The 13,892-nt window shown below is 35.5% G+C and overlaps 1 protein-coding gene across 1 annotated transcript in view; it reads left to right on the top strand.

Annotated features, from left to right (window-relative positions):
- The window catches only part of LOC130839599 (EF-hand calcium-binding domain-containing protein 13-like), a 171,078-nt gene that overhangs the window by 136,561 nt on the left and 20,625 nt on the right, over window positions 1-13,892 (top strand). The window contains 4 exon segments of the mRNA XM_057713837.1: window positions 4,022-4,165; window positions 5,054-5,125; window positions 9,065-9,208; window positions 9,596-9,667. Coding sequence (XP_057569820.1) covers window positions 4,022-4,165; window positions 5,054-5,125; window positions 9,065-9,208; window positions 9,596-9,667 — 432 coding nt within the window.

Raw genomic sequence — 13,892 nt, 5'->3', positions numbered from 1 at the left:
AGGATAGAAAGCCCAGAGATAAGCTATGGTCAACTAATCTATGACAAAGGAGACAAGGATATACAATGGAGAAAAGGCAGCCTCTTCAATAAGTGGTGCTGGGAAAACTGGACAGCTATGTGGAAAAGAATGAAATTAGAGCACTTCCTAACACCATACACAAAAATAAACTCCAAATGGATAAAAGACCTAAATGTAAGGCCAGACACTATAAAACTCCTAGAGAAAAACATAGGAAGAACACTCTTCGACGTAAATCACAGCAAGATCTTTTTTGATCCACCCCCTAGAATAATGGAAATAAAAACAAAAATAAATAAGTGGGACCTAATGAAACTTCAAAGCTTCTGCACAGCAAAGGAAACTATAAGCAAGATGAAAAGACAACCCTCAGAATGGGAAAAAATATTTGCAAATGAATCAATAGACAAAGGATTAATGTCCAAAATATATAAACAGTTCATCCAGCTCAATATCAAAAAAATAAACAACCCAATCAAAAAATGGGCAGAAGACCCAAATAGGCATTTCTCCAAAGAAGACATACGGATGGCCAAGAGGCACAGAAAAGCTGCTCAACATCACTCATTATTAGAGAAATGCAAATCAAAATGACAATGAGGTATCACCTCACACCGGTGAGAATGGGCATCATCAGAAAATCTACAAACAGTAAATGCTGGAGAGGGTGTGGAGAAAAAGGAAGGCTCTTGCATTGCTGGTGGGAATGTAAATTGATACAGCCACTGTGGAAAACAGTATGGAGGTTCCTTGCAAAACTAAAAATAGAACTACCATATGAACCAGCAATCCCACTACTGGGCATATACCCAGAGAACACCATAATTCAAAAAGACACACGCACTCCAATGTTCATTGCAGCACTGTTTACAATAGCCAGGACGTGGAAGCAACCTAAATGTCTATCAACAGATGAATGGATAAAGAAGATGTGGTACATACATACAATGGACTATTACTCATCTGTGAAAAACAATGAAACTGGGACATTTGTAGAGACATGGATGGACCTAGAGACTGTCATACAGAGTGAAGTGAGTCAGAAAGAGAAAACAAATATTGTATATTAACACATATATGTGGAGTATAGAAAAATGGTACAAATCAACCGGTTTGCAAGGCAGAAATAGGGACACAGATGTCGAGAACAAACGTATGGACACCAAGTGGGGAAAGCGGGGAGGGTTGGGGGGGGGGAATGAATTGGGAGGTTGGGATATCCAATTGTACACTCTAAATATATGCAGTTTATTGTAAAAAATAAAAAAATAAAAAGTTACAAAAAAAAGAATGCTATCTGAACTGTGAAGAGAATAATGAACACAGTGGGAATTTTAACAAGGAACTGGAAATTTAAAAAAGAATCAGAGCTGAAGAATATAATACTAGAAATTAAATAAAAAAATCACTAGAAGGAATTAACAGCAGACCAGGTGATACAGAAGATTGCATAAGTGACCTGGAAGATAGAATAATAGAAATCACCAATTCAGAACAGCAAAAAGAAAAACAAATTGAAGAATCAGAACAGTTTAAGGGTCTTCTAGGACAACATCAAGCATACTAACATTCACATTATAGGGGTCCCAGAAGAAGAAGAGATAGAGAAAGGGGTAGAAAATGTATCTGATGAAATTATGGCTGAAAATTTCCTGAACCTGAAAAATGAAATAGATATCCAGGTATAGGAAAAATAGAGGGTCCCAGACAAGAGGAACTCAAAGAGACCCACACCAAGACAATATCAAAGAGAGAATTCTAAAGGCAGCAAGAGAAAAACAAAGAGTCACTAACAGGGAACTCCCATCAGGATATGAGCTGATTTTTCTGCAGAAACTGTGCAAGGCAGAGGGAGTGGCATGATATATTTAAAGTGCTGAAAGGGGAAAACCTACAAACTGGATTGCTCTACCCAGCAAGATTATCATTCAGAATTGAAGGAAAGATAAAGAACTTCTCAGACAAGCAAAAACTAAGAGTTCATAAATGTTAAACTGACCCTAAAAGAAACGTTAAAGGGTTGTCTCTAAGTGGAAAAGAAAAGGCTACAACAAAAAGTAACAATTTATAGGAAAGGAGAAATCTCACTAGTAAAGGCAAATATGTAGTAAAGGCTGTGGATCAACCACTTAAATAAGTGAGCAGAAAGATTAAAAGACAAAAACTGTAAAATCAACTATAAATACAATAAACAATAAAGGGATAAACATGAAGATGTAAAATATGACATCTAAGACACAAAGCATGGGGAGAGGAGTAAAAAAACGTAGATCTTTTAGGACGTGTTTGAACTTAAATGATTATCGGTTTAAAACAAATAGATATAGTTGTAGGTCATCGTATATATGAAGCCCATGGTAACTACAAATCAAACACCTACAACAGATACACAAAAACAGTCCACTAGTGGGTAGGTATGCCCTTGGCACTAATAGGCTAGATTGAGTACTCCAAAATGGGGCTTGCTAGCACCAGGGTCCTCATGGTTAACGAGCACCCCAAAATGGCTGCTGCCAGCATCTGTGTCCTCAGGGGGAGTCCCAGTTGTCTCTCTGGGAGGCTCTCCAAGATCAGTAAGTGGGTCTTATCCCAGCTGCTTTTCAATTACTGCCTCTGAGCTGGGACTCAGAGTGTATGAAGTTTTGCTTGTGCCCTTTAAAAGTGGAGTCCCAGTTGCCTATAGCTCCCTGGCTTTTTTGTACAGAAGCCATGCTGGCCCTTCAAAACCAGGCATTCTGATAATGAAAAAGAAACAGACCACAGAGATAGGGGAGTAAGAGGTACAAACTATTAGGTATGAAATGAGCTACATGAGGAAACAAACTTACAGTTACCAGGGAGTAAGGGGGTGGGAAATAAATTGGGAGATTGGGCTTGACATATACATACTACTATATTTAAAATAGATAACTAATACGGACCTACTGTATAGCACAGGGAACTCTACTTAATTCTTTATAGCGGCCTATATGGGAAAAGAATCTAAAAAAGAGTGGATATATGTATATGTATAACTGATTCACTTTGCTGAACACCTGAAACTAACACAACATTGTAAATCAACTATACTCCAATTAAATAAAATAAGCTACATGATATATTATTCAACATGGGGAATATAGCCAATATATTATAATAACCATGAATGGAGTATAACCTTTAAAAATTGTGAGTCACTGCATTCTATACCTGTAACTTATATAACATAGCAACTATACTTCAATAATAATTTTTTTAAAAAACAGGCATTCTGGAGGCTTGTCTTCCCAATGCAGAATCCCTGGGCTGGGGAGCCTTCTCTGGGGCTCTGGCCTCTGGCTCCTTGGGGAGAACCTCTGCAATTGTGATTATCCTGCTGTTTGTGGGTCCCCTACCTGGGGATAAGGGTCTTGACTGTAGCCCCTCTTTGCCTCTCCTGCCCATATTGTTGTGGTTCCTTCTTTCTGTCTTTAGTTGTGGCAAATCTTTTCTACTAGTCTTCAGGTCATTCTCATAGATAGTTGCTCTGTAAATAGTTGTAATTTTGGTGTGCCCTTGGGAGGAATCTCAGAGTGTTCCTACTCTGCTATCTTGGCCACACACACCCCCTCGAAGATAAACCAATTCTATTAGTTTATTAATGAGATGTTACCATATATACCATATACATTCTCAGCCCTAAGTAAAAGAGAGTCATTATGAGTTTTAATGAAGGAATGGGAAAGAGGCAGACTGAGGGGGCCATAACTGGGAAGCAGCAAAGAGCACACAGGACATATAAGGCAAGGATGGGGGAGCACGGGAAGCAGAAATGGACATACAGAGCTTAATTCCCACTATGGTTGCCTTACAATTGATCTTCTATTTTATATGTATGAAATGAGAGTTAAATACATACATCAAGAGAGTGTTTAAAATGAGTGTTATATGATCTGTAAAGAAAAAATGCTAATTTCTTGAAATACGGTTTAAGTTAATTATTAGAATTTGTATCTAAACTGAAAATATTTTCTCTTGATAGAAGTTAATAAACTTGCAAAGGCCTTAGACAAAGTCACCAATGAAAAAATTTATATTGATGATGTACAACCTATACTGAAAGGCCTGGGGATTTATTTTCCAGAAGAAGAATTAAAAGAGGTGCTTTCATCAGTTTCTGTTGATAGTAAGTATTTTCTTTTCTAAGATATTTATTACATATGAAACTTGTGTCTGTTTTCACTCATAAATCCACAGAACTGAGGGGTAAGGAATCAAATATGAGTTCAACAACATTAAATTTTCCCTACAGGCTTGGGTGAGATTTTGTTCTGAATTATCTTCACATTGAGTTATCCTAGAGAAGTATAATCTTCCTCTCTTCTTCCCCTTTTTTTGCCTCCTGAGGTTGGGGTCATGGGTTCTTATTGGTTAGGAGCTGTGCAGTTGTCTTGTGCCCAGGAAACAAAGGCCAAGCCTTAGTATGGTGATACATACTACCAATGTGGTTTCCTCACAATCCTCAAAGGGCTACACTGGTGTTTTTGGAGTTCTGCCCGTAGAATGTCTAGCTTACACACACAGTCTTGTGTTCTTTTTCTTCTTAAATTCCAAGTATATGACTGATAGAAAGCCAAAGATTGTAGAGTTCTTTATGAATGTATCTTTGCGCATAAGTATATGTAGTTTTCTTTAAATATTATGTCTCAGTGGTTTATGGTACTTAGCTTCTAGTGGATAAATTATCTTCCATGAAGACACTTATAGTAGGATTTGTAATGCTGAAAAACGAAGGGAATATGGTATTAGAGAGGAAACACCAAAACAGTGGTCCCAATTGGTTAAGGTATCTATAAAATCCATAAAATGCTCATTGGCTCTGTAGCAAAACAGACCAGGAGTCATCATAATCATGTTCCTTTTCATAGTTAGCCTAAGATGTGTTTAACAGAGAGTCAGAAAAACATAGGGCTACCTTTGGTTTTGAAGTTTTAATAGGCACGCATGTTTTCTTACTTCATTCTTTTGTATCTTTGGACCAAAAACCTTTCATTTCTTTATGTTTCATTTTCAGACGAGGGAAAAGTGGACTTAAAAGGTTGCCTGACTAGGTTGTCGCAAACGCCATATTGTACAAAAGCTTCAAGTGAGTGATAATTTTTTGACAATAATTTTGAGTGGATTGTTTAGTTTTGATTAGGTGCATTTGTGCAGTTTTCTAATGCTGCAAAGCATGTCATATATATAAAAAATGCACTTTGAATGAAGAATCAATAGGGGATTCTAATCCTAACCTTTTCTTGAATTATATTTTCTGGAGTTATAGTATGTTCTTCCATCACTCAAAAGGGGTAAATATACAAAATCTATCTGGATGATTCATCCTAGTATCCAAGTTTGTGATCCAAGATGGCTGCCATTAGTTGGCAGTGTCTTGGCCATTTTACTGAAATTCTGTGGGAATAAGGTCAGTATTCCTTCCTCTTTTTCTAACCTATTATCCACTTATTAAAGTGAGATTTTATCATGAGAATATTAGCTATTGAAACATAGAGGAACATGTTGAAACATATAGGCCCCCTCCATGGTATTTTTGGTTGTAATCTGATTTTAATGTATTCAGTTAACTGCCATCTCAACTGCTAGAGCTGTCTGTGGAACTTCTGCGTCTCCTTGCAATTTAGACTAAATAAGCCTAGGTTAGTAACTTCAAAACAATTTTGAATTCTCTGAGTCTCCTTGCAATAGCATATGTTTTTGAGATCAATTGAAATGGCTTAGTTTTCTCTAGACTCTTTCCAAAATTGAAATGACTAAATTCAAAAGGCCTAAATTAAGTGGCTACAAAATGAAATTATTTTCCAGGGCCTAAGTGTTTAGGGTGTGGCCAAAATGGTACATTTTTTCAATTGACAAAAGATTTTGTCCTTAATCTTTGTTTTTCTAAGTGGGACCTTGTAAAACTCTCCTAGCTATATGGCTTATAAACAATTTTCTTATAGGGTTAATGTTTGTGATATGATAGTGTTTATCATAATACATTAAAAATTTTTTCTTACTTGAATGAATAATTTCTGCATGATGCTTTCAAAAATAAACGTTAACTTTTTTTGTATTGCTCTAACAGTGCTAATCTTTCCATTGTTAGGACATTTTTGGTGTATGTGTTGGTACATACGGGTATTGCTGATTGAAAAAAATTGAGACTAGTCACGTCAAGTTATGACCAGTTATCCAGTTTTTTGGCAGGAGAATTACTTTAATGATTAGCTACCATAGCTTTAATGGAATTCCCATCTTCAGATATGATGGAGATAAGTATAAGCATATGTTCTGAGATTTTTTTTAATCATTCTTAAATCTCAAAAATTTAAATATCTACAAGTGTCTTGGTTAGCATGCTGGCTAAACGTTTTGCTTAAGAAATCAGATACCTTGCACTTCAGACTTGGCTTCAGTTTTTTTTTTAATTATTTTTTTAAAATGCACTTTACTTTTCATGTTTACAGAAAAGTGAAGAAGATAGTATTGAGTTTCCATTTACCCTGCACCCAGTTTTCCCTCTTATTAACAGTATAGTACTTTTGCTACAATTAATGAACCATTACTGATCTGTTATAATTAACTAAAATCTATGTTTTGTTCCGATTTCCTTGTTTTTTTACCTAATTTTTTCTGTTGTTCAAAGATCCCATCCAGGGCACCACATTACCCTTAGTCATTACGTCTCCTTAAGCATCTCTCTCTCTCTTTTTTTTTTTTTTTGTTTTGTTTTAAATGATTTAGTTTCAACTTGACATTTAAAAACTTTTTTTTTTTTACAGTTTTACTGAAGAATAATTGACATATATCACTGTATAAGTTTAAGGTGTACAGAATTAAGGTCTATTTTACATACATTGTGAAATGATTACCACAGTGGGTTTAGTTAACATCTATCATCTCATGTAGATACGATAAAAAGAAAAGGAAAAAGCAATTTAAAATCTTATAAATGTAACAAGAGATAAAGATTTAATACCTCTACTTCTCCTTCATCCTCTCCCCGACATTTTATCATACTTTTAATTATATCAATAACCACTATTTACATCATTAAAGCAATGTAAATATTGTTCAGTGCAGAACCTATTAGAATACTGTGATCACATGTCCCTATTTTTTTTTATTGAAGTATAATTGACCTACAACACTATGTTAGTTCTTGGTGCACAACATAGTGATTCTATACTTATATGCATTACAAAATGGTCACCACAGTAAGTCTAGTTACTGTCACCACACAAAGTTATTACAATGTTATTGTCTATATTCCCCACTCTGTACATTTTATCCCTATGACTCATTTATTTTGTTTTTTTTTTAAGCTCTCTATTGGAATATAATTGCTTTACACTGTTGTGCCAGTTTTTTTTCTGTACACCAAAGTGAATCAGCTGTATTTATGCATGTATCCCCATATGCCCTCCCTCCCGTGACTCCCTTCCACCCTCCCTATCCCAGCCTTCTAAGTCATCCCCCATCATCGAGTTGATCTCCCTATGTTATGCGGCAACTTCCCACTAGCTATCTGCTTTACATTTGGTAGTGTATATATGTCAATGCTACTCTCTCACTTCATCCCAGCTTCCCCTTCGCCCCACCCCGCCCACCCTGTGTCCTCAAGCCCAATCTCTACATCTCCATCTTTATTCTTGCCCTGTCACTGGGTTCATCAGTATCATTTTTTTTTAGATTCCATATATATGAGTTAGCATGTGGTATTTGTTTTTCTCTTTCTGGCTTACTTCACTCTGTATGACAGTCTCTAGGTCCATCCACCTCACTACCAATAACTCAATTTCATTCCTTTTTATGGCTGAGTAATATTCCATTGTATATCTGTGCCACATCTTCTTTATCCATTCATCTGTTGATGGGCATTTAGGTTGCTTTCATGTGCTGGCTATTGTAAATAGTGCTGCAATGAACATTGTGGTACATGTTTCTTTTTGGATCATGGTTTTCTCTGAGTATATGCCCAGTAGTGGGATCACTGGGTCATATGGTAGTTCCATTTTTAGTTTCTTAAGGATCCTCCATACTGTTTCCCATAGTGGCTGTACCAGCTTCCATTGCCACCAACAGTGCAGGAGGGTTCCCTTTTCTCCACACCCTCTCCAGCATTTATTGTTTCTAGATTTTTTGATGATGGCCATTCTGACTGGTGTGAGGTGATACCTCATTGTGGCTTTGACTTGCATTTCTCTAATGATTAGTGATGTTGAGCATCTTTTCATGTTTTTGTTGGCCATCTGCATGTCTTCTTTGGAGAAATTCTGTTTAGGTCTTCTGCCCATTTGTGGATTGGGTTATTTGCTTTTTTGGTCTTAAGCTGCATGAGCTGCTTGTATGTTTTGGAGATTAATCCTTTGTCCGTTGCTTCACTGGCAAATATTTTCTCCCATTCTGAGGGTTGTCTTCTTGTCTTATTTATGGTTTCTTTCGCTGTGCAAAAGCTTTTAAGTTTCATGAGGTCCCATTTCTTTATTCTTGATTTTATTTCCATGATTCTAGGAGGTGGGTCAAAAAGGATCTTGCTTTGATGTATGTCATAGAGTGTTCTGCCCATATTTTCCTCTAGGAGTTTTATAGTGTCTGGTCTTACCTGTAGGTCTTTAATCCATTTGGAGTTTCTTTTTGTGTATGGTGTTAGGAAGTGTTCTAATTTCATTCTTTTATATGTAGCTGTCCAATTTCTGCAGCACCACGGCTTCACTTTTAGTAACTACGTATATTTAGACAAAATAGCTTCTCTAAGGCTGTTCATCTGTTAAGAAAGGGAAATATTGGTACTGACCTCACAAAAATTTTGTGGGATTAAATGAGATGGCATGTGTAAAGCACTGAGCATACTGCCTAGCAAGCTCAGACTGATAAGTGCCAATAATTGACAGTAGAGTGGGGAGGTAGTAGCAGCAATAGTAATAGTAGTAGTGGTAGTAGCAGTGGCAGCAGTAGTAGTAATCATTGTTATTCAGTACCTACTATTGATATTTGAGTGTTTTAAAAAACTTTAAACATTGTATATATTTTTTGTATATAGAAATAGAAGGACCCTTGAAAGCTCTGGCCTCCATTAGGAAAAACGTGGCCAATCCAGATGACCTTCGCTCCATGATGAAAAATATAGGATTTCCATTACCCCAAGATGTGATTCAAAGTGCACTGAACAATGTTGCTATCATGGGTGAGTATTTAATATGCTTCTAGGATCCTTTATTTTAGCTAACATGCATCTGTTTGAATTTTTCAAGAGTTGTTAAATGGTTTATGTGCTTCATGGATTTATCCAAGGCTTTTTTATACCTACTACTCAGTTAGGTTCAAGTTATTTGGCATCCCACTGAGAAGGGATCTATAGAGGGTGAGTGTGTGTGTCTGAATGATTGCATGAATCTGCCTTTCTGCCTGAATATGTATATTCAGTCTGATTGCATATAGGCATGTATATAACTACATTTCAAGGTCAAATCCGTAAATTGTTTCCAGTATAGCAATTATACTATGAGTGCCTACCTCTTTTTCTCTGATCATTTACCTTTCCCATGTTCCCTGATGTGTCTGTTTCTTTCAGAGGATGGGACAGTGAATTTAGAAGAGTTTATGGGCAATTTGGTCAATTCAGGATTTTCACCTCCACGTGAAAGTGAGTAAGAATTTCCCAAGAATGGAGAGCTTTTGGGAAAACGCCAGATAGACTTTTGAGATGGTCTTAAGCTGCTTTAACATTGGCAGAATTTTGTAATGTCATTGTTCCACACATGTCAGATGTGTAGCACAATTGAAAAACACTTTGAGCTTTAGAGAGAACTAATTACCTCTGCTGCCTAGTCTGAGCACCAGTCTTGACTGCAGTTGTCTTTCACTAAGGACCATATGAAGACAGAAATTATATTAATTAAATATTACTGAACCGATACTTGGAATTAGGCTGTTTGCAAATTACTCTATTTTTTCTAAAGTGTAATTGCATGACATATTAACCTATGATAAGTAGTGGGTTTCTGATACTAATTTATAACTCTTCACTGAGAAACTGATGAAAACCCTTGTTACTATTAGGAGAATTTTTGTTCAGGTTTGAATTTCTTTTATTTTGTTATTTTAACTTTGTTTTCCTTGGGTATTTCTTTGAATGGGCTCCCCTTTTTTTCAGTCTCTCATTGTACACTAACTCAAAGTTTAATTTTAGTACAATGTTTTTCAAATATAATGTTGAAAATCCTTTTCTTCATTTGGTTTGCATAGTATATCTGTAATATCAGGCCTCTGTGTTTTCTGATGAGCTATTTTTTTTTGCCCTATGGTACTGAAAAGGAAAGAACATTTTATGCTTTGCATATTTAGGTGGGAAGAATAATTCTAACTTCAAGCCAAAACCATATCCACTTCCAAATCACTTCATATTGTACATTTTAAAATGTCCTATGATTGCAGAAGCTCAAGGTTTACTTCTTTGATCATTTCCACCTACTTTTGGATAGGTACACATTATAGCTTTGACAAACTAAAAATATTTATAGAGAGATATTTTGTAGAAATGCCTTCTTTGGGGCAACTTCCTAATAAAATACCTCATCTGATTTTGAGAACTTACATTAAAAACAATCGTATCAAATAATAATGTAATAGCTTTGTGTAGTGACAAGTGGTAACTAGACTTATCATGGCGATCGTTTTACAATATATAGAAATATTGAATCACTATCTTATATACCAGAAACTAACATAGTGTTGCAGGTCAGTTATACTTCAAAAACAAATAAGCAAGCAAGCAAACAAACAAACTCGTAAAAAAGATCAGATTTGTGGTGGCCAAAGGCAGGAGGTGGGAAGAGGGGAAAGTGGAGGAAAGTGGTCAAAGGGTACAAACTTCCAGTTGTAAGATAAGTTAGTACTAGGGATGTTATGTACAATACAGTTAATGTAATTAATACTGCTATATGTTGTATATAAAAGTTGTTAAGAGAGTAAATCCTAAGAGTTCTCATCCCAAGGAAAATAATTGTGTTTCTTTTTCTTTCATTTCATTTACATGTGGTGATAGATGTTCATTAAACTTATTTTGGTAATCATTTCATGATGTATATAAGTCAAATCGTTATGCTATGTACCTTAAACTTATACAGTGCTGTATGTCGATTATGTCTCAAAACCAAGAGAGAGAAAACATATTAAAATTGTCACTGTATCTTCTGAAGAGATTGTCCATTATGCTATTTAGTGAAAAATGTCTCTTGAAATTTAGTATCAGAAAAAACTTTCCCTCTCCCAAAGACCAGTGTTTTCCTTTGTGTAGGTAATAACCTGAGTTCCCTTTTATACCTTAACTACCAGCAAGTTCAGACTTAAATTTAATATTTAATAACTGTAACTATATTGGTTTTGTTTGTTATTTATTATCTTCCTCTCATATTTTTAAATTTTTATTTCTAATTTAAATACATTTATTTTTCATTGAAAAATTCTTCAAATTACTTTGGGAAGTGATTGGGTAAATTTATGAAGCAGCATATCAAAAACTGCTGTCTGTGAATGCTGGCCCTAGATATTTATTGGTATGTCATAAAAGTGAGGTCAGTGGCTAAATTTGGAAAACACTAAAGTAGAAAACAAACAAATTTCTCTGATGCTAGACTATTAAAGATGATATATATTTAAGAATTTGATATATTTGATTCATAGCAGAATCAATCTGCTAGAATATCACAGAACTCTATTTTTTGTTTTATTTTGATAATTTTAGAAATGATAAATTATGAAACATTTCAAACACAGAGAAAAATATAGAAAATAATAGATTTAACAAATTTTAATAGTTTCCTATATTTGCCTTGGACATTTAATTTTTTTGTTTTTTAAAGGAATAGTAATATTAAGTTAGAGTTGACGCTCCTATCACCATTTTCGATCCTACTATCTTTACTAACACACTCATTTCTCAAGGGTAGCCTCAAGTTGGTACAGAATCCTTTTTATCACACGTATTATTTTCTCCTGTGTTCTTCAGAAGACAATTTGGAAATGTCCTTTTGAAGAATAAAATGGAACAATTGTTTGCTGCTAATATGATAAAATAGAATCTATTTATGTTCCCTGTGGCTAAATTCTCTTATCAGTCCTGGTGTTTTGGTAGATTCTTTAGGATTTTCTGTGTAAACAACTATGTAATCTGCAAATACATACAGTTTTACTACTTTCTTCCCATTCTCCATGCCTTTTATTTCTTTTTCTTGTCCTTGCCTTATTTTATTGGCTAGTTCCTCCAATATAATGTTGAACAGAAGTGTTGAGAATGGGCAGCTTGCCTTATTCTGATCTTAGGGGTAAAACATTCAGTCTTTCACCATTAAGTATGTTAGCTGTAGGTTTTTTTTTTTTTTTTTTAAGGCCCTGTTTGAAGAAATTCCCTTACTCTTTCCAGTTTACTGACAGTTTTTTTTTTTATCATAAATGATTGTTAATTTTGTAAAATTCCTTTTCTATCTTCTAAGCTGATAGTTTTGTTTTTGTCCTTTATTCTGTTAATATGGTGAATTACAGTGACTGACTGTTAAATGTTTGTAAATTGTATTTAAAAAATACAAATCTCTTTTTTTTTTACAATGTTATGAAAGCAGAATTTTCAACCTTAAATAGAAGAAAATTTTATGCATAGCAACATGGTGCATTATTGTTTGTTAAAGAAACAATGACATATCCTTTAACTTGCAAACAAAACCAAAAAATAATCCGTAATGTTGAAAATTATGGAAAAACCCAACCATTAGCAATTTGTCTACTATTTTTATATGATTATAAAGTGTGAAAAAAAAGTTATCTCGCCCTCCCCTTTTTGGTGATGTGATTGATTAAACATGAGACAGGCACTAAGTTAATTAAGGAGGGTGATGGGGAAGTGATGGGAACCACAGCTAGGACCAGACAATGTTCCACAGTCAAGGGAGCTCAAAAGAGGAAGAGCCTGATTGATACTTGCAGGCAACTAGATGGGGGGTGGGGGTGGAGGAAACATGACCAAATGACTCAGTCAGTGAAAACAGAATTAATTATACAGGGGAGATGGCCAGGATAGGTAGGAAAAACATTCTGAGTGGAAGGACTGTGTGTGTGGGTGTGTGTGTGGTGTAGGAGAGCAGAGAGGACACAAAGGGGCAGGATGGGGACCTGAGCAGCCGCAGCCAGGTTACTGCAGTTAAGAAGTCAAAGCAGGGATGACCAAATGCAGAGGAAACCCAAGTAGGTCTCCAAGATCTTAGTGACAAAAGGAAGCCATTCTGTGGATAGAGAACAGATGGCACTTATAGCCAAGTGCTCTGGTGCATGTGCTGCAGTTTAGAAAACCAAGGGGGACCCATCCAGGAGGGCAAGAGCTGAGCCAAGGGGAAGGGATGATCATCTAACATTGATAACACCAGTGATTCAGTGGTGTAGAGCAGGTACCAAGACCAGGCCAGCAGGATCTTATCCTAAACTTCTGCCTGACAACTGGAGGAAGTGCTCAGGTGTATGACAAGAAAAATGGAAACCAAAACCAGAAAGAAACAAAATCAAGAGAAAAAAAATGCAAAGTAGGCTATAGCTTCCTTACATTTACCAGAATATAGTTCCTGACCATATGGAGCCTACAATCTAGTGAGTGTTAGTTATATAAATTTTGCAGGGTACAAATTTCTCCAGTCAAAATCTCAAGTGTACAAAAATTTGACTGCTTTTACTTTTCTATTTCTTAACTTAGAGAAATTAGGGACATTAGAGGTTTTGCACACATGAGTTTGTGTTCCAGGTGGTAGAAAACGTAATTTAACTACTGGGTTAAATTCTGTTCATATCAACATTTTTATAAGTTAAATAAAGATTTTTCTGCTTTT

This window comes from Hippopotamus amphibius, chromosome 17 (genome assembly GCF_030028045.1).
Source record: "Hippopotamus amphibius kiboko isolate mHipAmp2 chromosome 17, mHipAmp2.hap2, whole genome shotgun sequence".
Taxonomy (NCBI): Eukaryota; Metazoa; Chordata; class Mammalia; order Artiodactyla; family Hippopotamidae; genus Hippopotamus; species Hippopotamus amphibius.
Note: the sequence above shows the minus strand (reverse complement) of the source record. Positions and strands in the feature narration are given on the sequence as shown.